The 23,733-nt window shown below is 29.4% G+C and overlaps 2 protein-coding genes across 4 annotated transcripts in view; both read left to right on the top strand.

Annotated features, from left to right (window-relative positions):
• Positions 1-23,193, top strand: part of LOC107444528 (leucine-rich repeat and immunoglobulin-like domain-containing nogo receptor-interacting protein 3) — an 84,451-nt gene extending 61,258 nt beyond the window's left edge. The window contains exons 1-5 of one of the 3 annotated variants that reach the window (XM_071180610.1): positions 8,360-8,370; positions 17,643-17,928; positions 19,278-19,660; positions 21,668-21,816; positions 22,799-23,193. In XM_071180610.1, the coding sequence (XP_071036711.1) occupies positions 17,659-17,928; positions 19,278-19,660; positions 21,668-21,816; positions 22,799-22,941 (945 nt within the window). In that variant the 5' untranslated portion in view covers positions 8,360-8,370; positions 17,643-17,658 and the 3' untranslated portion in view covers positions 22,942-23,193. Of the gene's footprint in view, positions 1-8,359; positions 8,371-14,420; positions 14,609-17,640; positions 17,929-19,277; positions 19,661-21,667; positions 21,817-22,798 lie in introns of those variants that run through there. The other 2 variants (XM_016058681.3, XM_071180609.1) reach the window with 2 other exon arrangements.
• On the top strand, positions 416-8,370 carry LOC107444529 (leucine-rich repeat and immunoglobulin-like domain-containing nogo receptor-interacting protein 3). The gene is made up of 5 exons (XM_016058682.4): positions 416-471; positions 2,942-3,228; positions 5,897-6,279; positions 7,987-8,135; positions 8,220-8,370. The coding sequence occupies exons 2-5, from the start codon at positions 2,962-2,964 to the stop codon at positions 8,360-8,362; spliced, it is 942 nt and encodes a 313-aa protein (XP_015914168.3). The 5' UTR covers positions 416-471; positions 2,942-2,961; the 3' UTR covers positions 8,363-8,370.
• Positions 23,194-23,733: the final 540 nt, after the last annotated feature.

Raw genomic sequence — 23,733 nt, 5'->3', positions numbered from 1 at the left:
ATTTTAAAAAACTGCTGCAAAATATTATTAAAAATTCGCTAATTGTCCATCTTTATATTAGTTCCACATATGCTCGGGGCATAGCGGGGCTCGGGGTGTATCGAACTAAAAAGCCTTTTTTTTTAATTTTAATGGTTATTTCAGCACATATGTGTGCATTTTTAGAATATGTGCCGACCATGTTTTAAGAGTAATTTCAAATTAATTCCACTAAAAAATCACAAATGGTGTATGACCCAATCATAAATCATTTATGAAATGAATACATTTTTCAGCAAACGCAAAGTATTTCAATTACCTTAACAATTTCATTTATATTATGCATATGTAACTTTTTAAAATAAATCAATGTAAAATCAGTTTACGTAAATTATCTGCTGATAGTGAGAATGCTGCAGGTGCGTGATTAAAAACCTTTTTGATAAATTCTTCAGAAAGGAGAGTGTTTCAGAAAATTACGACAGTTAAATCGTAAGTTAAAAAAATTTATTATAATTGATTTTAACGGAAATTATGTATTATATTACATTTTTAAAGTTTCTTGCAATCATGTAACATATCATATTGCAAAAATTTAAATCAATTTACATAGAATACGATTTAAGTTTTGTTTTGTAATAATGTATAGAGATTAAATCTGAAAACAGATACTTCGGTGAATTTCTTTTTATATACAATTCTAAATTTCATTATTTATAGACGTATTAATTGTAAGTCCTTTTTTTTTTTACACAAATTTTCAAAATGTATAAATTCCAAAGAAAAAGGTGAGAAATATTTTTAAAAAAAACATGGTAGTAAAAAATAAAGTATGCACAAATTAATCAAACTAGAGTATACTAATCCCAAATGAAGGTCGAATCAGAGAACAACGTATTTCTGACCATTTTCCGTTAATAAAAAGCATCTTTCCCATGTGTTAATTATTTAGCATTATTAAAACTAAAGTATAGCTCTTAAATATTGTATTAACTGCATAAACTTATACATGAGAAGAACAATAATGCATAATTAGAAGTATAAATATTATGTATAAAAAGTGTTAATCACGAAAATGTTACGCCGACAGACTAACTGTGCTTTTAAATATTGTGTAAAAAATGTGTTAATCATGAAAATGTTATGACAACAGAACAACAGTGCTTTTGAATAATATGTATAAAAAGTGTTAATTACGAAAACTGTTATGGTAACAGAACAACAGTGTCTTTAATTATTATGTATAAAAAGTGTTAATTACGAAAACTGTTATGCCGCCAGAGCAGCATTGTTTTAAAATATTATGTGTAAAAAGTGTTAATCAGGAAGATTATTTTTCCCGTAGAGCAGCTTGATCTTTTAATTATTATGTATAAAAAGTGTTAATTACGAAAACTGTTATGCCGACAGAGCAGCATTGTTTTAAAATATTATGTGTAAAAAGTGTTAATCAGAAAGATTATTTTTTCCGTAGAGCAGCTTGATCTTTTAATTATTATGTATAAAAAGTGTTAATTACGAAAATGTTATGATGAGAGAGCATTAGTGCTTTTAAATATTGTGTATAAAAAAGTTTGAAGCATATAAATAGTTATGCCACAGAGCAGTATTGCTCTTAAATATTAAACATAAAAAAGGGTTAATCATAAAAATTGTTATGCTGATAGATCAGCATTGCTTTTAGATATGATGGATAAAAATTGTTTATCGCGAAAATTGATTTGGGTTCCCAAGAGAATTCGGACAGAATTGCGAATTTTTTTGTAGAATGGGGGAGGCTGGAAATTTGTAATCAAACGAGAGAATATTTTGATTACATATATTTTAAGTGAGTTCAAGCTATTGAAAAAGAAATGACTTCAATGCAGTTAATCGTTGGTGAGTGATTCATGAATGAATAACATGTTAAAAATCCATAAATAAAATGAGTTATATTTAAACGATACACGTGAACAAGTTCAAAAAGTAGAGAATTTTTACTGTTTTGGATATCTGTTTCCTTAGAATGTGATAACACGGATCTCACTTTTTCCTAGATACGCGAGAAATGTCAAAGAAAATAGGCTTTCCTCCTTTTTTTATTATAAAAACCTGTTTATTTTCAATATGACATTTAATAATTTTAGAGGTTTAGCGCGTTTGTCTACTTTTCGATATTTTGTTCGATTCTTTTATGTACATTTTAAGCGTTTTTCATCTCCATACCATACAAGATCTTCCTTCACTTAACCTCGTCTATATCGACGCTTCTTATACTTTATTAATTCGCCTAATCATCCAACAATAATTTAATATTGCAATAATTGTGCAATAATCTGAGCTTGGAAAGAAGATGCTTGGAATTTTTTATCACGAATTTACTTTCATAAGTAATTTAAAAATTGAGTTGAGACAAACGTAAAGTAAGTGTAGAGAAATATTTTAAATATCAAAGTGAAATCAAATTATGAGAGGACAACTTCTCCAACAACAATTTATAAGTATTTTGGTATTTGTATTTTTTTTTTTCAGGAGTTGAAGCTTCGTGGCTTACTCCAGGTTTACCAGAACTGAATTTTTTATACTTATAATTTTAAGTTAATTGTGGAGGCAGACTTATATAAAATGAAAGACTTTCGGACACAAAATATCCATTAAAAAACTTCTCACACGTATTTTTTTTATTAACTCTTGTAACTAGTTTTAACCTTTTCGTAATGCTCTAAATTTGATGAAATTTGAACGATGGTTCACCTACTATGGTGCTCTTGAAGGAGTGACCCTCAAATCTGCCCTACTGATACCTGAATGACGAGTGTCAATCGGCTGCGCTTTGGAAGTAAAAAAACATCCTATTAATGTAAAAGAAAAATTATTTTTTAATTTCTAAAAAAGAGCAGACCTAACAGTTGCCTTCTTATTTATTCAAGTACTTCCTCTTAAATATAAATCTTGAAATTTATAGAATATATTTAAATTGCAGATTGCATCAAGCTTTGAAGTATGGCGTACAAAACTTTACTTTTGCTGTGGTTAGTTTGTGCAACAGTGGCTCAGCGATGCCCACCCGAAGAAGACCTGGCGCCATCTTGTTTGTGTAAAGCATATGATACATTTTCAATGCTGAATTGCAACAACATCATGAGTGTGGAGGAAATAATTCCACCCATCAGGGCCACAGAGTCATACAAAATATTCTCTGTAAACTTTGAAGATTCTTCCTTAATGTATCTTCCAAATGATTTATTCAAGTTTACAAACTTCGAAAAGGTAAGAATAGAATAATTTTAATTAACAATATGCAGTGCCAGCAACAAAAAAAAATCTTGACCAGCTCAATGCATCAACGATAGCACAAATAAAATTTCAGTACAGTTAATTATAACACATCAAGTAAAAGTATCAGTTCTTCAATAAATTTATATGTATATACATTTTAGTTACATTCCTTTGTACAAATATAAATACGTACAAAATGCAGCACATGTAAATACGTGCAAAATGTATCGTTATAAATATACTATCTACTGTAAAATAGAATCATTTATAAGAATACAATAGTCTTGTAATCATGTATTTAGATTACATGTAATCATATATTTTGATTACTTGTAATCATAATTACCCGTAATCGTTTTTGTTGTGTTTACTTGGAATCATGATTACGTCGTAATCAAAATTTTGATTACAGCTGTAATCACGATTACAAGTAATTGATTACTGTAATCGACTAACAAAATTGTAATCACAATTACAAGTTATTGATTAATGTAATTAATATTTTAATCATGATTGCAGCTGTAATCAAAATTGTAATCATGATTACAAGTAATTGATTACTGTAATTAATATTGTAATCATGATTACAGCTGTAATCACATTTTTAAAAATAATTAAATATTTTAATAATAATTAAATGCAGTACATGCATACATATACAGTGCTGGAACCCTAAGTGTAAAGATTTCGTTTTCTTTTCTTTTGCTTGCTTTGAAATTACCTTTAAAGATTAGTTTAGCACTTTCGCATAATAATATATAGAAAAAATTTGTGCGATATTGAGTCAGATAGATTTTGCTTTATATTTATCAAATAAATTATTGATTTTTTCAATTTTTGACAATTTCTGACTAAAAGTTTATCAATATGTATATTAGCAGCGTAATTTTTATAGAAATTATTATTTTTAATTATATTAATCGTTTTTGTTTCCATTAAATGATGACATTAGATTTTACACTTTAGTTTCTAATTATACTGCTTAATTAATCAAAAATTAAAAAATATATACTATATAAAAAGCCTAACGTGTTTCAGAACATTATAGATTCATTCAAGAGTAAATAAATTTTCTGATTTTTTTTAAAAAAAAATCAAGAGTAATAATATTTTCTGATATTATTAGTAGAACAAGGTAAATTATATAAATGGTCTATTCTATGAAAAAAAAGACTTATATTCCCAAAGCAAAAGAATAAATATAATGTATTACAATGCACTATGCAGAATATACATTTTTTCAAAAGGTTTTTGCCCCTGGTTGACTTTTTTTTTAGCTAAATTCAAAGTGCAATCAAAATTTCAAAATGCATTTCGATAATTTTTAAAAGATAAGATAGATAATTGACTGTTATTAATGGTATCTAGATATTTTACATGCATATGTATGGAGCTAAGTAAACTAAGGGTAAAAATCATTTGAAAGATGTTTACTACAATATACTTTTTGCTTTGCTTTGCAAATGTACAATACACCAAAAAAAAAATTCTTCACTTACTAGGATTCAATCTTATTGGTTCGAGTGGCTGAACTCAAATATGCTATATTAGTGCAGACGATATTTTAAGTAGCAGACCAAACACAATAACATACTTTCTCTGAATATTCATACCTTTTTTAGGTTGATGGATTTGGATTTCTGATCCTTTAATATGAGAAATAGCCGAAATATGGGAAATATAGCTCTATTAGTTTGCTAAGGAGAACGATTCAAAGTTTGGACCCCTTAATGCTAATTTATTTTTTGTGCATTTCGCCTTATCTCTAGAATTTCTTAAGCGAATTGAAAAAATTTTACACACTATTGTAAAATTGGTTTATCTAAAGGTAATAGGCAAAAAAGCTTCTTGATAATTTTTTAACATTTTATTCATTAATGGTCGAAGCAATTTTGAATTGTTTGGTATATACATTTTTACCCTAATTTAAGGAATGACATTTTTTAAGTCATAATACAAAATTTTTACGAAATTATTCGAATAGCTCCTGCAAAAACAAATTTTAAAAACATGCAAGTTCTCTAAAATACGATTTGTCGAGAACTATTTAATCGATTTAATTCACAATTTATAGCTTTGGATAAACGAATTTTATTGTGTTTAAAAACGTTTCAATTCACATAAAAAAATTCTTGAAACATGGCTTAGAACCGCTATCCTAGCCAAAATATTTAGGCCAACTTCTTATATTGTAGATAATTTTTCAATTAGCTTAAAAAGTTCTCGAGATATAGCGAATTACGCAAAAAGTAAAATTAACATTAAGGGTTCCAAACTTTTAAGTATTCTCCTGACCAAACTATTGGGACCATATTTCCATGATTGCGACTACCCCGTATATTTTGGAGGTTAGAAATCAAAATCCATCGAAAATAAAGTCTATTTATTCAGAAAAGTACTTTTTTTGTCTAATTTCGTAATTAAAATATCGTTTGCACTATAGAGTCGCATATTCGAGGTGACCCCATTGAGATTAAGTTGTAGTACGTGAAAATCCGATCATTAAATAAAAAGTTATTCAGCATGATAATTTTTTGCGCTTAGTTATTTAAGAAACAAATTAATTATTCAATGCATTTTGTTTATTATTTTCTTAGAGATTTTTATTATAAATTTAACCAATGTATTTGAGAATTAATATATATAAATACTTGCGCAGATCCGTTTTGGAAACTCGCAAGTGATGTCCTTGTCGGACACTGACGTGGCTTTTGAAGGACTAGAGAACACTCTGGAAGAGATCCGAGCAACGGGTGCCCATTATATTACTACTTGGGAGTGGTCTCAACTGCGCAACCTCAAGAAACTGTCGTTAATAGATGTAAACAATATTGGAATGCATTCATTAGACAACGAATTCCCCCATCTGGAATCCCTGAATGCTCTAGGAATCAGTAATGCACAGATATCTTTCCTCCACCCAGAAGCTTTCAGCGGATTGCCTAATCTTAAATTGCTGATTCTAAAACAAAATCAGCTAAGTGAAATCACCAGAAACATGTTTCCTAATCCAGCTAAAGAATTGCATCATTTAGATCTAAGGTAATGGTAATTTTTTTGCTGTTGAAGAAATTTTAATTCAATCAAATTAGAACTTTTCCAAAAAGGTTTAGTCTTACCATGCCTAAATTATGCACTATCGCTTAGGTCTGGTATAATACAGTAAATTAAGGCTCTTGTTCCATTAAATACTACATACAGTTTAACTATTATCTCTCAGTGAATCCAAGAAACCAATAACTATTGCTACTTTCCTCAAGGATAATTGCTATTTCCCTCTAAGTTACTTGCTTTTTTTCTCTAAGATAATTCCTATTCTCATCTAAGATAATTACTATTCCCCTCTAAGATAGTTGCTATTCACATGTGAAATAACTGCTATTCACCTTTTACCTAAATTAATACAAAATAAGGAAAAGAATTAATACAAAATAATGAAAAGCCGGCTTAGAAACCCGAACCATGCCTCGGTCTTTCGATCAGAGTTAATTGCCATAAATGAGGCCTTGATCCTAGCCATGGACTCTGGCGTACCTGACACATTGATATTAACGGATAACAAGAGTTCAATTCAATATTTGAAGAGCTGGCCAAGTATCTTGGAAAATTTGGGACAGGAAATCGTTATCGAATTGACTACTTTGTCTCAGATAGGCTCGGTGCACTTGCAGTGGATCCTCTCCCATGTGGGTATTTATGGGAATGAGATTGCTGATCGGCTTGCCAAGGAAGGGTGTGAACTTGCTACTCCCCCTTCCTCTAAACTGCTAGTGTCTGAGGTTCACTCCCTGCAGTTAGCTAGGGTAAATTCAGCGTGGAAGCACCCACCAGATCATGATTGGTATACCGCCAAATGCCCCGGAGTATCCCTGCAGTGCACTTGTCCTAGATTTGCTCATACAGCTTTGTCAATACTTAGGACCGGCCATATTAAGTGTTTGACCTTCAGAGCGAAAGAAAAGACTTATGCTTATTGCCATTGCTCGGCCATCGCTTCCCCATCTCATCTTTTGGATTGCATTGGTGCCTCTGTGAAGCAACTGATGAGTGATGGAGAGACTGTCTATGACTTGCTGATGCGACATGATCTTCCGGACTTGGTCTATGGCTCTAGACCAAGGGGATGAGCAACAACAGCAAATAATGAAAGTAGTAGAAAATATATGTTTAATAAGAATTCTGCGTCAAACGGCTAACCATGTGCTCCGAAAAAAACGAGTCACATGAACCACAGGAGTCATACGCTATGCTTTTGTTAAAAAGTTAACTCAAAGAAAGTACGTTTTTGTATCTGATTTCATAAACTTAAAATATCATCTGCGCTTATTAATTAGCATATTTAAGGTCACTCTCTCGAGCCATTAAGATTGAGGGTTAGAACGTGAAAATCCAACTTATAGATAAAGTTATTCAGGGTGGTCGATTTTTTTCTTTTGCACACTGTACGTATTTGTAATGTATTATATTTTTATTTCATTAATTTTATTTCATTTTGTTTTTTTGCAGCGACAATTAATTGGGATTTTTTCCTCATGATTTGTTTAAGAACATTCCTCTTTTACTTGAATTGAATTTAAGTCGTAATAAATTAGTGACACTCAGCGAGGAAGTTTCTCTCCTGTCATTAAAAAATTTCAATATTTTTAAATATATATTTGTATTTATATATTTATTACTGTTATAACTGTTCAGTGGATGGCTGTATGCATTTATTACTGTTAATTTATTTGATTTTGTTATTTTTTACAGCGACAATTTGTTGGGAATTTTGCCAGATAATATATTTAAGAACATGCCAGTTTTACGTGAATTGAATTTAAGTCGTAACAAATTTGTGACTCTTAAAGAGGAAATTTTTTCTCCAGCCATTAGAATTTTACAATCGCTATATTTGAAAGGTAAGGAAAAAGTAATTCCGGCGATTTAATTAAGCGTTTTCACTCCTTTTGTTTTTGGAAAAAAATCTATTTTTCTTTTTTTAGGTAATGCTATCCGGTGTGATTGTCGTTTGAAATGGATGGTGAACCATCCAACTCCTCTGTATTTTGAAGGTGAATGTAGCGAACCTGAAAGTTTGAAGGGAGACACCCTTAGGTATCTAAAATATAATGAACTTTATTGCTAAATAAAGATATTTATTTCTGTTTCGTAGATTTTTTTCGTAACGATCTCCATTTATATAAATTATTCCTAGGGTAAACTAACCAGTGAAGGAACACTTAAACTTCGCTTGCCTTTTAAAAAATCATATTAATTTCAAAATTCGTAATTTTAGTTAAATGACAGTGTCAACATATTTGTTACTAATTGCAAATTATGTAAAAAAATTGTAGAGAACTTACATAATATTGTTTTAAAGTTTTGGAGGTTCAAATAACAAGTAGTAAGAAGACCAAGTGAAGGAACAGCTCTTACCAGTGAATGAACACCCAGTAAAGGAACACTTAATTTTGGTTATTTTTTAATGCTCTTTATGAATTTATAAGCCATACAAATATTTAAAAACAAGCCTATTCTTGAAATTATAACATATAAATACTTGGAAAATGTTAACTTTTTTTTGTAATCATGAATTGAAAATTAAAGTGTCAACATATTAACACATACTGTTCATTCACTGGGAAATCTATGCCCAGTAAAGGAACATGCCTGTTCCCTCACTGGTTAGAAGTTGTTTTTCGTATTTTTAACATACTTTTGATGCGGAACATCACTAAAGGTACAAGAAAATTAAAGTTTATCTTTTATTTTCATTAACTGGGAAAAAAACCCAGTAAAGGAACACTTGTTCCTTCACTGGTTTTTCATCGTTTGGTGATCCAGTGAATAAACACCCCCTTATCTCAGTACTTGATTATGCTATGGTGCTTTAAAAAAAATAAAACGTAACTTCAATAACTATATTTTGAATTCTCTTTTTCACAGTGAGAAAAATAAGACTATTACATGCAATTAATTCCACTTCAAACATATAAATACAAACACTGACCTTATAATTTTTTCAAAGAAACAAGGTGTTGCAGAGATAATAACAAATTTAAAATTTTTTCCAGGGAAGTCTATGTGACCAAGTAATCCTGTGCGATATCAATGAAAACAACGTTGTAATTCTTATATGTTGGTTCATATCGACATGTAGGTTCCTACAGTCGCAAAATTAATTTAAATTATAATTTATTTAATTAATTATAATTAATTAATGAACAATATTTATTATAATTAATTTTATTGATGTCTTTGGTTGTTTCATGTTTTTCAATTTTGAATAAATTAAGAAACATTATAAAAATAAGTATATTTTAAATATAACTTACTAAGCGTACATACCAATGGATTATGTAGACAACACGAGTAGTTTATAGAAGTGGTATTTCATTTATATTGCATGCAAAAAAAGCTACGTGATTTTGAAAGCTTAAAATAAAATGTTGGGTGAAATACATCTTCATTTATGCTACTTATAAATAAACATGCTTATCTATAGGTAAAAACTAAATCTGAGCTATCAGAAGCCAAAAGAGAGAGACCTAGTTAACTTAAATGGTAATAATAGTTTAATATTTTAAAAATTAGTAATCATTAAACATTATTACAGTAATAGATTATATTCTTGTTCATCTAGGCTGATTACCGCTACATAACTTATTAATTGAGATTTTTCAATAAAATTTGTTTTAGGATGAAAAAAATGAGTAACTTTGTTAATTAATCCATGTAAATATGAGGTTATATCTAATTTTTGTACACATTTAAGCACATATGCAATTGTAGCTTGTTGTAGTAAATGTTGTCTGTAAATGTATACTTATACACTTATAAGCCCACATTTACATATGGATAAAAATATTCAAATGCATATCATACGTCTAAAAAAAGCAAATCGGTTAACATTTTTAATATGCATAAGGGTATTTGTATTTCTATTTATATTATATCAGTTCTAAAATCAGTCAGCAAAGATTATCTGCTATGAATGAGAATATTGCAGGTGTGTGTGATAAGGAACACTTTTTAATATTCATTAGATTTAGAAAACGTCTATGAGAAATCTTAAAGTAAGTTCTTAAGATTTATTTTGTTTTTTAAACTGAAAGTTCAAAATTGAAAGTTGTCTGATCATCCTATTTCATTTTCACAATATGAGCCGATTCGTTTTGACGAGGAGCCGATATATCATAAATGCATCGGCTAATGCATCGACTAAAGTGGGGATGGTGTTCAGAAAAAAATAGACAATTAACTGAGTTAAAATAATTAAGATAAAAACAATTCAACGCACGTGTGATGCAGCAACATCAACATCTGCTTTGCTACGAAAAATAAAAAAAATATAGAGATAATATTTCACATTGTGAAACTTATCTCCTTTTTTTACTAATTGCTCTTTTTTCACGTGGAAAATTTTTACGCAATCCAACTCTTGTATAAGTTTAGAAGGTGACTTGAATCTTTAAGATTGAATAATATTTCACTCGTATAAAATATCCTCGATTACACTCTCCTTTAATTTTTTTTGTTCCTATTTCTTACCTCGAACGTTTTCAATTTAGTGAAACCACCAAGAATGGAACTTGAAGTTCAGTACTCGAACAGTACCAGACAATACAAATTCTTAATGAAAAATGATTTGTAATGCAGAAAAAATCTTATTATTGTTAATTTGATATTTTCGAGAAAAAAGGAGAGGATGCAATTTTTTGAGTGAATAGTTTGATAGGGGACAGATTTATAGGTTCATTACTTCAATTAATTTCAACTTATAATTCAACTTATTTTCAACTTATAATTTTTAAGTAAAGTTAAAATAACAGGAAAAAGCGGCCACAAATAATGCCACGTGAACAGTTGGATAAAATTCTGTGTATACTCTAGAAACAAATTCATAACTGAACTAGATATAGAACAAGGACTGCGCATTTAACTGCTGGACATAAAACCTAATTCAGAATTATTGATTATTACACGATAAAAAATATTCATTCTCTCTAATTCAATATTTTAAATATAGTCTTTTGTAGGTTACAACGTTCAGAATTACCTTAAATTTTATTTAAAGTTGGAATTTCACCGAGAGAAGAATGATTATTTAGGGTTCCGAAGTCGAAAAAAATTAAGAACCACTGATTGAAACACCTCCTCAGTGAAATGAAAGAATAAAACCTGGATATGCAGCGGAGATTACAAACAAGTTCAAACAAACTAACTAACAAAAATGATGTAGATTGATTATATATGTCCCTTGCTTTAATTTATAGTTTCTCTTTAATTTCTGTGTATCACTCCTTTATTTCGGGTTTTGATACTGAAGAAGTATCAAAACCTGAAATAAAGTAATAATAATAATAAAGTAATAATAATAATAATCACTTCATTATAGTAACGAAACCTTGTCTCTGCTTAAGTGACATTAAAAATGAAACTCTACGCAAAATAACAACGAGCACTATTTTGATCAGCCTTGTAACATATGCGAAATGTGTAAATCCTTATTTTAGAGATCAGAATTAGCCGCCCAGATCATTCGATTTAAAGCTGGTGTCCCTTTTTTGCTTTGGAGATTTTTCAAGTCTAAGGTTTTTACTCTAACTAGCTCACAGGCTTTAATGACAGGAATTATATGCAGTGTCAAAGCAGTATATCCACATTTTCACAAAATGGTCATTAAAAAAACTCGGCAAAAGAGTGCGTATGTAACAGAAAGCCTCCTCCTTATTACCTATTATGCTGTTCTATACATAAATCCGTACTATGTATGTACTTTATAAATTAATGAAAAATTCACAATTTTTACTTAAAAACCTATTTTTATTTTATCAAAATTACTTTTTTCATGAGTTTTGGATGCCATAAACGTGGAAGGTTAGTTTTTAAATTATCCTCACAAAAGTATGAAATTTTAAATATTGTTCTGTTTTCTACAAATTTCAATCTCCTTTTATTACATGAACAGCCATAACATGATCTCCACCTTGCCTGGAGATATGTTTAAGAGCGTCCCTTTTTAACATGAAGTGTATTTAAGTCACAATAAATTTGTAACTCTCAAAGAAAAGATTATTTCACCACTTATGAAAAATTTGGATTACTCATGTTGTATGGAGAGAAAAAATTTCATGTCATGGTATGGAGAAAAAGAAATTTCTAATTCAGCAAAATTTTTTAACCATAAATAATTTTATTATTAATTTACTTTCAAATAATACCTATAAATACGATTGCTGTTTGGAATGGATGTTAGGCCATATTACCCCTAATTGATTATGAATATGGCCATGCTAATTGATTATGAATTGATTATGATATGTTTAACTCGCTTTAATTATCCAAACTTACTTACAAGGGAAACTAGGGAAGTGTGACTCGTCAATTTTGAAATAAACAAGTGGGATGTATGCCTTATGAGGAATAATTTTAGGGGGCAACATTCGTTTCGGCCCATAGAAGGTCCTATGAGAGATAAAAAATAATTCAATATATGGAAAAATCAGTATTTTATTACTTCAATGCAGACTATTAGTTATTGTAATTGTCTCATACTCCAATTAATTTGTAATTAATTGGATAATTAATTACTTTCACGTACTATATAATGCATATTTATTGTTAAAATTAATTTTGAAAATTTTATGTATCTGCAGTTTTTCAGAAAAACCTGTTAGGTTAATTTAAAAAAAAAAAATTGCCATCAAATATTTTAAATTTTTTTTTTCAAAAAACTTTCCAAATTAATTGGAGTATGTAATTGCAAATCAATTAATTAATTAATAATTTCTGATTAATCTATTAATTAAAAAAATAATTAATCATCCAATTAATTACAAATTAATTGGATTATGAGACAATTACAATAACTAATAGTCTGCATTGAAGTAATAAAATACCGATTTTTCCATATATTGAATTATTTTTTATCTCTCCCATGACCTTCTATGGGCCGAAACGAATGTTGCCCCCTAAAATTGTTCCTCATAAGACATGCATCCCTCGAGTTTATTTCAAAATTGGCGAGTCACACTTCCCTAGTTTCCCTTGTTAGTAAATAGTTCTGATTCTTATTTTATTTATTATCTAGCAAGCAATTTGTGATTTCTTTTGAAACCTATATATAACCATATAAACCCATAACCCAAACATATGTACCCATATATCTACCCATAATCATGTTTTAAAACCCATATATGTATATATATACCCGTATATATGTATAAAAATGTTTTTGAAACATTTCTTTTCATTTTGAAAAATTTTAATTTATTGTCCGAAACACATTTAAAATCGAAATTACTCTTGGCTCTTACACGTTTATTTATAAAAATGTTTGCTAGGTAGAAAAAACTTATCATGTCATGACTAACTAACATCAAAACTAATCATCTTTAATTGCCGCTTCTTACTCTCTGACCTCTCTGACGCAGAAAGGACACCGGTGTCTGTTTTATATAGATTTTTTCTGACTCTTTAATTACAGGCAAAAATTTATTTTAGTATCTTTTAATTACAAAAAAAAATCTAGACGCGAATCCATTATAATACAAAATTCAGAATTATTTTTGTACTAAAATATAAAATCCAAAAAGTAGTTGAAAATTTCGTTCCATTAATATTAAAAAATTTATCAACAATTGATTTTATGAATTAAAAAAATTTAAATGATGAACAACTTTCTCTTAAACCTAACTGCAAATAAGTGCATATTTGGACAATTATTGTTTGGAAGTGAGCCTTGTTGGAAGATTTTACTTTTTAAACAAAAAGGGACACCTATGTTTCATGTTGTATTTCATAACAACACATTATTGAAATGATAAATATAGTATTTTTCATTTATTTTAGACCCAAATTAAATCAAAAGAATGAAAAAAGTAGGAAAAATATGTTTAATAAAAACTCGGAATCAAGAGGTTAAGGGTTTAAATATAAAATTGATATGTTGTTTTTCTTGGCCATGTTTCTGAGGGTTTAAAACGGTTTCATATCCTAATTTACAAAAAAAAAGCATACGTGTCGCTGGTAATATTTATAGAACATTTAAAAAAGATTGGTGCAAAAACTCCTGAAATTTAGATCATAGGTGACACCAAAAAAAAAAAAAAAATTAAAAAGTGGTGTCGCTATTTAAAAAAATATTTTAATATAGGTGATTTGCAGTACTTATAAAGTGAATAATAAATTCCTATTCCCCAGAGTTTGAAAAATGAAGGACGCTCTCAAAACTAGGTCGTTTTTAAACTGTTCAAAAAATACTTATGATTATGTAATTTATTCAATCAATATCTTTTATCTCAGGAGCATGAGAATATTACAGATGTATGATAAAAAGTCTTTTGTCAATAACCACATGAAACACATATGCTCTTTGATCAAAATAAAGGTAAGTTTGACAGACTTTCTTTATAATTTAATACAAAACTCACATATAAAGTTAAAAATAATTCTTTTAATTCACTTTATCGAAATTAAAACGTTTAGTAATCTGAATTGTAAAAAGTTGACCAAAACTCGAAAAAAAAACCGTCATTAGAATTTTTTCTTCTTGATCATAACTACATTTTGATGATCAATGTAACCAAGGAAAGAATGTTGTATTGGTTTCTTCCTTCCTGAATTACCTGTTGAACTTAACTTTTTTTTATCTTCACGAACAAAAGGGGAAAAAACAGACATTAAATTTATTTAATTTTTTTAAGTTTTAGCAACAAAAATCATTTTGGCAATATTTTTTTTTATTACTTTGTTAAAATATTATGTTTCACAAATACTAGTATGTAATGGAATCAATACGCTTGCAACTATATCGGATGATCAATGTAATGTGTGACAATCGAAATGTTGTGATAATTAATTCCAGTTGAAACATTCTTAGTGTATTATTTAACTAAATTGAAGTTTATAATTAACATTGCTTCAATTAATTTTTTAGTTAAATGAACGTGATATAATGTAATTTTCTAGCATTTGAAATACATAGAAACACAGTACACAAAAAAAAAAATAATAAATAAATAAATAAATAATAAAAGTTAATGAATAACTTTTGCTCTAATGATTGGATTTTTACGCACTAATTAAATGTTTATCTTAATATTTCAAGGAGGTAACTTCAGATATGCTAATTAATTAGGGCAGACGATAATTTAAACTACGAAATCAGACACTGTAAGGAATTTTTTTAATAAAACAACGGATAATTTTTTTTGACGGATTTGGATTTCTTACTATTAAAATATGGGGGCTTGCCGCAACCTAGAAAATGTGGTCTCAAAAGTTTAGTCAGGAGAGTAGTCGAAATTTGGATCTTTTAATGTTAATTTCACTTCTTGGGTAGTTAGCCGAGTCTCAAAAATTCTTTTATGCGAATCGAAAAATTTATATCCACAACTGCGAAATATTTTTATCCTAAAAATAAACCGATTCAAAAATTTATTTCTAATAATCAATTATTATTTTTCATTATTTAATTTAAGCATGATCGAAAAGTTTTTAAATTGTGAAGCGCTTGAATTTTCGCATCATTCTAAATAATGCAATTTTTGGAGACAAATTTGATAAGAATTGTTTCTCAGTAATAAAATTTCTAAAATGCCGAATTTTTAAGTTTTCTTTCTTCAAGGACGATTCACTGGATATCGTTTAAAGTTTGAAAACATTTTACTCAGTATTTTTCCAAAGTAATTTTTTTCTTTCCATAAATTATTCTCAAAATACGAATTGTAACAAGTTTTATTTTATTTATGATAAGGAGCAGTGGAAATATTACGTAAGTAAATGACACGTGAGAAGGATTTCTGTTTTCTAATTTTGCTAACAAGCGGGAAAAATGGAAATGAGTAACGCTCTCCATGAATACATTAAAATCGTATTATTTTCCAAATTTATTTTAGGTATAAAGAAATGTAGCAAAAAATTTCACTTGAACAAACTTCAAATTTGAAGTAAAATTGGGGGGGGGNGGGGGGGGGAGTTTCAGAGGTCAAAGTTTTAACAACAGAAGGAAAGCACAAAAAACTCCTAAAAATTTTTCTACTCAAAATTTCCTTAAAAGAATTGAAACATAAAAATTGTTTCATGCAAAGTTGCATTCTTTATTTGTATTCAACTCTAAAATAAGATTACTGAAGTCAAAGTTAAAGCTAAAAGCTTAGGTGGAATGTGAATTTGTTATGTAAGTATGGGAGAGGCTTGTTTGCTTATTTTTGCTGACAAGAGAACTGTCACAAACATACTTACATTATATTTGAGAAAACCCCATGCGTGGGCACTGATAAGCAAATTTAGATCCAAAATGGCGATGAAGTTAAAAACTTTAACAGCCGGTTCCCAATCAGTTTGATTCTATTGAATCTATAAAGTTTTCAAGTGATTTAGTTTAAAATGTATGTTCATTAACATACATTTTAGACTAAAATCTCGGAAATTCAAGCATGTGCAGATACATAGCAAAAAAAGGTTTCTCAAAATCAAGCAAAAATGTATCGAAATTGCTCCGAAATAAGTATAGACATATTTGAAAACCCCATGAATTCAAAATGGGAATACCGTAACTCATTTTTGAGAAATGCATAGTCTCAAAAGCGATAAATGTTCGTTGGCTGCCGGCGAGATTCGAACTACGGACCTCCGCAGCAGGATGCTCTAGCCATCATAGTCATGCTCGCCAGTCAAGGGAGAGTTCGGAAGCTTTATCGAGTGGTCTTCGCAGTGACTCATCCTGACATACCTTCCATTTGTTTAAAAGTGCATAAGATATAAGGAAATAAGCAAACAAATGAAATTAAATTTACCGATTCACTGACTAAACTATTGTGATCTTATTTTTCGAATTACAACATATTATATTTTTAAAATAGGAAATTAATATACCATGATGCGTTATTGCGGCGGCCATTATACAATTATTCCTAACTAGGGTGCAAAACTACGGTAGTACAGCACGGTAGTACTTTCTTTCCTTCCAGACGCGGATACGTACCTAGGTTAGTAAAACCCTTACCCGTATAATCCGCGTCTAGCCACTATTCCAGCCAACCTCAACCCAGGGAACGTGCTTGATCAGTGGCAATTATTTAAAAAGCGGTAATTATTAAAGTACTGCAGCACTGTACTGCGGTATGGTAGTACGGTAGTGCATAACTACGGTAGTACGGTACTACATCCTACTACGAATTCGGAGGTCCTGCCGACAGCCAACGAACATTTCTCTCTCCACATCACTTCTGTTGAGAAGTGATGTGGAGAGTTTCAATTTTGGATATATGGAGTTTGAATATATGAATGTTTCGGAGCAATATTGACACATTTTTGCTAAATTTCAAGAAATTATTTTTTGCACATGCTTGAACTTTAGAGATTTTAGTCTAAAAAATTGTGCCAAAAATCAGAAACTGAATGAATTTTATATTTTAGACTGTGACAAAATTTTAAATGGGTTTCAACGTGCTACTACTTCTGCTGTGGTTAACCTGTGGAGCGATAGCACAACGCTGTCCTCCGGAAGAGGATCTGTCTCCATCCTGCAATTGCAGAGCTTTTGACACTTTCTCAATGATGACATGCAATAACATAATGAATGCGGAGGAGCTAATTGCTCCCATCAAAGCTGCTGAAGGTTACGAAATGTTAGCAATTAATATAGAAGATTCGTCACTTTTATATATACCTGGAGAAATATTCAAAAATACAAGATTTGCAAAGGTAAGGAAAACTTGCTTAGTAAAACAAAATATCATTCACTGATAAGACTTGTTTTTTACAAATGTTTGATCCTTTGTAACCAATTTATAAAACAAAATTCCCGTTAAAAATCCCTTGATGTCCTTAACTCTTTTACGCAGTGTGACACTGGTGTCCCTTTCATATATATGATTTTTGCACTCTTATTAGAAGCTAAAATATATTTTAGTAGTTTTTTTATTATAAAAAACAGTCTTATAGCTAATAAAAAAATCTGTTAGATTATTGTATTTATATTGGCTCTAAAATATAAAATTCAAAATAAGTAACTGGAAATATTTTTTTCATTCATATTCAAAATTTATCAATAATTTATTTTATAAATTAAGGACATTTCAATGATTATTAACTGTTTCTCTTATATCTTAACACCTACAAATAAGTGCAAATTTGAAAAATTATTGCTTTGAAGTGAGCCGTATTTGGGAAATTTTGCTTTTACTGCAAAAAAAGACACAGGAGTTTCATGCTTTATTTTATAACCATAAATTATTAAAACGTTAATGTAATATTTATCACTTATTATCAATAAAGAATACAAAATTATAAAAAAAATATGTTTAATAAAAATTCTGTTTCAAAGGTCTAACAAAGTGTATTTTAAACTCTACCATTCAAGTTTTAATACCCATGCTAATTAAAATAGTATATGGTTATACTTGCATTTCAAGAAGAAGACCTCCCGTACCCACACATATGGCCTACGACGTCCGCGCCAGCTAATCTTTATCATGAAAATGGCGCATTAAAGTTGAGCTAAGTTTCTCGACGCAAGTTAGAATGCTAATTGACGATAAGTTAAAAAAATACAGAGCTGTATCATGCATCGAATTATTTGGCATATAATTCTTTCGCGAACTTTTTTTACTTAGCTTAAATTAATCATTTGCTTATGTATTTTATTGGAACCATAATATATGTTTGTTTTGTGTACCTAGCAACTACTTCGATGCATAATTAGTTTGTTTATGTTCAGCATGGCTTCGTGCCTGTCTTTGTGTTAAATCTCTGTCTGAATATTTAGTGAAATAATTCAAATCTTCGAGAATGATTTTATGAAAGAATTTAATATGTGTCTCTTAAAAGAATTGATACTTGGCGGGCTTGGCTTACTCGTAATAGAATGGAACTAACAGTTTCTAACGTAAACAAATGCCACGTTTCAGCAACCACTCAGGATCGTGGTACCCACACTACGTCACTTGCAGGAATTCCATTAACTTCTTTGCGTGTTTTGTGTGTCCTTTGTAATAAGACATTTTAGTTAATTTATGTATTTTGATGTAATAGATGTAAAATTACTTGTACAGATTCGCTTCGCAAACTCCCAAGTGATGGCCTTATCAGACTCAGAATTGGCTTTTGAAGGACTAGAGAATGAGTTAGAAGAAATCCGAGCAACGGGAGCTCATTATATAACAACTTGGGACTGGTCTCAGTTGCGCAACCTCAAGAAACTGTCGTTAATAGATGTAAACAACATTGGCATGGGCAGCTTGGACAACGAATTCCCTCGTCTCGAAACCCTGACGGCATTAGGAATCAGCAGTGCAGATCTCTCCTTCATCCATCCAGATGCTTTCAGAGAATTACCGAATGTAGATTTGCTTGTTTTGAAAAACAATGCAATAAGTGAAATGTCAAGAAGTATGTTCCCCAATCCAGCTAAAAAATTATATCATTTAGATCTCAGGTAATATTAATTTTCTGTAATTATGTGTAGTCAAAAATCTTAATATCTCTGTCTATAATCTAATTCCTTGTATAAAATTACGAACCCTTGTTAAAAAATAAAGGCAGGGATCACAAATTAATATTTAACAAAGAGACAAGAATAAGAGGAGTAAGCATAATGTATCAAGTGAGTGGTGAGTATTAAAGCCGTATAAACGCTATTCAGAGAAACATTACACAGGCGAGTTTGTCCCTTCTCTACGCTTAGCATAGTGAAGAATATGTAAATAAAAAATGATTCTATGAATTAAGTTCTTTTTATTTAAAAACCTGATTATGCATTAATATCGGCTATATTAGAAGCAAAAAAAGGATGTTTTATCTGTTCTCAAATTTTAATGTACAATTCGCGCGCAAGCAAAAAAAAAAAAAAAAAGAAGAAAAAAAACTGATTATTCTGAATAACTTTTATTTTAATAATCGGTACTAATTAATTAAAGCATACGATATTTTAAATTACGAAATCAGATACAAAAACGTACTTTCTCTGAGTAAGAATACTTTCGTTTTCGATGAATTTTGATTAATGATTTTCAAAATATAGAGAGTAGCCGCAATCTGGGAAAAATGGTCTCCGTTCTCCGTACTTTGACCAGAAGCGCGATCCAAAGTTTGAACCCCTTACTAAAGTTCACTATTTGCGCATTTCGCCATATCTCGAGAACTTCTTAAGCGACATGAAAAATTTTTCCACACACCTACAAAATTCATTTATACAAAGATAAAAATAACATTAAGTGAAGATTTATTATTTTTATTATTTTACTTAAAATTAGTCGTAAAATTTTGAAATGCAAAATATAATTTTTTTTTCTTCATAATTTTAGAGAATGTAACTTTACGTAGCAAAATACAAAATTTGAGCAATTTAATAAATGCAAAATTGAAATCGGTCTAATAGTTCAAGAGAAATTGAATTTAAATAAATGACTTACGACTTTTTTAAATATACAACACACTTTACACTGCTATACTACTACTGTTGAAGAACATATAATGCTTATTTTCCAATGTTGTTTTTGCTGCTGATTTAATTAAAACAGAACAGAAATTTATAAGATAAATAGTTAAGAAGTTATAAAGGTTTTGTGTGCGAAAAGTACAATTTTTTACTTGCACTTATTCACGCACCTGAGATTGCTTTACAGACAAGTGAGGTATTATTTCCTATGTATTTTTTATCGCTTAAGTGAATGAGATCAAGCAAGAAACAGAAGGACGAATACTTTATAAGTTGAAAGGGGCTTTTGATATAGAAAGTACTATTTTTGATGTACTACAGCTATTCTTAAAGAAACCCTTATATCTTCAAAATTATAAATCCTCTCAACTCGAATTTCATCTCATTCAATTCAGCATAAAAAATTTCATAGGAAAAAGTATGTTCATATAACCCATAAATAGCAAAGTAAAAAGTTTGATTAAACGTAAAAAAATACAAAGAAAACAATGTCTGTTTTGTTTAGATAGCAATATTAAATGTGTAAATACGTAAAAGTACAAATTTGTGCTTTTTCTACTTAAAACCTTATAACTTCTAAACTATTTGTTCGATCGTCTCATGGTTTTATTCAATTTAACGCAAAAAACTACAGTAGAAACAATGCTATTGCCCGTTTTGAAGAAATTCAATTATCTCCCTTAAATCACCCTTATTTAAGGGGGATAAAAAAAAGGGAAAAAAGGGAATCGTATAAAAGAGAAAAGAGGAGTTTTCAGGAATTTTGAATAATATACCAAAGCGTATTGTTAAAAATACCTCTATTACTAATTCTTACAAAGATACGTCTTTGTTTTTGCTATAATTGCTGGACTATATTTCTTTCAGCATACGGTAGAAACATTCGATAAAACCTAATGCAAACGTCATTTTACTTTATTTATTTCAACTGCCTCTTAAAAAGTACAAAATTTAATATGCTTTTCGTTGGAACAATTTTAATTTTTTTTTTCATTCTAATTACAGCAACAACTTGCTGACCACTTTGCCAGATAATATGTTCAGCAACATGCCAGATTTGCATGAAGTACATCTGAATAACAACAAATTTGTGACTCTTAGAGAAGAAGTTTTTTCACCGATTATGCAAAAGCTGCAATCAATGATGTTGGCAGGTGATGAATAATTTCTAACCATTGGGTCAGTTCTGGGATATGGAAATTTTGGAGCCCGGTCCAAGCTACTCTGACTATGCCGTTCGAAAACAGACTGAAAAGTTTAATCGGTTTTCATTTTAAGAGAAGAGTGCATATATTCTTTCTTTTCTTTTTATTAGAAATAAACGATTTTGTGTAGAGTTGAAATGTTTTTAGTACAAACTTCTCATAGCGATACAAAGTATTTACCAACGTTACACCGACAATTTTTATTTAGCAAGTTTTTCATCAAAATAAAAATTCATATAAATTATACATTTAAGAAATTGTGAATTTTATTGGTGCATTTTAAGTAGAAGGTTCAAACCACATTCAGTAGAAAAAGGTGTTCCCTCAGTTCGTAAAAATTTTCAATTGTATTTTGCTATTTTTTTAAGGATTTTAACTCTTTTATATTAGTTTGATTTTCTGATAGAAATATTTAAAATATGAGTAAAAGGATTCGTATCAAGTAATGACGTCACGTTAAAATTATTAATTAAATTAATCGAAAAACTAACCATTAAGTAATTTCATTCTATCTTACAACCGGCGTTGAACACCCGAACACATTTCTGAGTTTGCGATTATTAATCTTCAACGCCGAACCTTGTAATTTTGAACCTAACCCGGAAGAAAGGGGAACTCTTGTATAAAGCATTGGGACAAATTAGCTTTCCAGAGAAAGTTAGAGAACTTTTGATGAACCTAAACCGTTACATGGAGAGTAAAACCACGAAAACCTGACGATTAGCCCGACGTCAAGGGGATCCGTTGAATGATTAACAATTGTTAATCATTAAACGATAAACTTCTCAAAAGTTCAAATAATTTAGAGTGGGCTCCAAAAGCTCCGTGTTACGGAACTGACCTAATATATATTTCATATTTTTAAAATTTATGTAATTATTTTTACTTTATTTGATTTTTCATTTATTTATTTTTCTTTTTTGCTTTTCAGGTAATGAAATTCGGTGTGATTGTCGCTTGAGATGGATGGTAAACCACAGAATTCCTCTGTATTTCAAAGGTGAATGCAGTGAACCTCAAAGTCTGAAAGGAAACGATCTTAGATATCTTAAGCATGGCGATCTCTATTGTTAAGTCAAGATAGAACACTGTTACCTCAAAAATTTTCTCTTTGATGCTTCTTTTAATTAAATAACTTATTAAAGTAAAAAAAATATATTTTAAATACTTCTGGTGTTTACAAAGAAAGTTTTTTTCGACCTCCTTCAAGGAGACGAAAAAATGGAATGAAACAAATTGCCTGCAAATAAGTTGCAATAAACCATATTAATAAAGACATGGAGAATAACTTGTAATAAACGATATTAATAAAGACATGTAGAATAAGTTGTAATAAATTATATTAGTTGCAATATTAATCAAAAATATAAATGTACTCGATAATGCTGTATTTTTATTGGGGGCTGATAGGTTTATTTGCCCTACTTTAAATTTCTAGTGAAAAGTTCTTGCACATACTTCTACCCAGTTGAAGCTAGGAAAAAAAGCATCTTATTTTTATGGATTAGAACTTATAAAGTCGATTTATGATGTTTATAAATATACTTGTTATGCTTTCTATTAAGTAAATTATCATAACAACAATGAGTAGCTTTACCCCGACAAATTTTTTTCTATTAAAAACAGTCGCTTAAATCATTTCTGTGCAATGTTATCTTTTCCAAAAGTAAAAAAAAATGAACTTAAAAACCACAGAGAAAAATTATTCGTTCTTATATTAAATGATATTTTTGCTAGGTGCTTGCTAAATTGTTAGATTTCCTGAATAAAATTTTCATAGGTACTAGAAAAAATGATTTTCAATTAATAGAAAAAATAAAGAGATAAAAGTAGAACACATAATTAAGCGCGTTATGTAATTCACGC

Source organism: Parasteatoda tepidariorum, chromosome 5 (genome assembly GCF_043381705.1).
Source record: "Parasteatoda tepidariorum isolate YZ-2023 chromosome 5, CAS_Ptep_4.0, whole genome shotgun sequence".
Classification (NCBI taxonomy): domain Eukaryota; kingdom Metazoa; phylum Arthropoda; class Arachnida; order Araneae; family Theridiidae; genus Parasteatoda; species Parasteatoda tepidariorum.
This window is presented reverse-complemented; position numbering and strand designations above follow the sequence as displayed.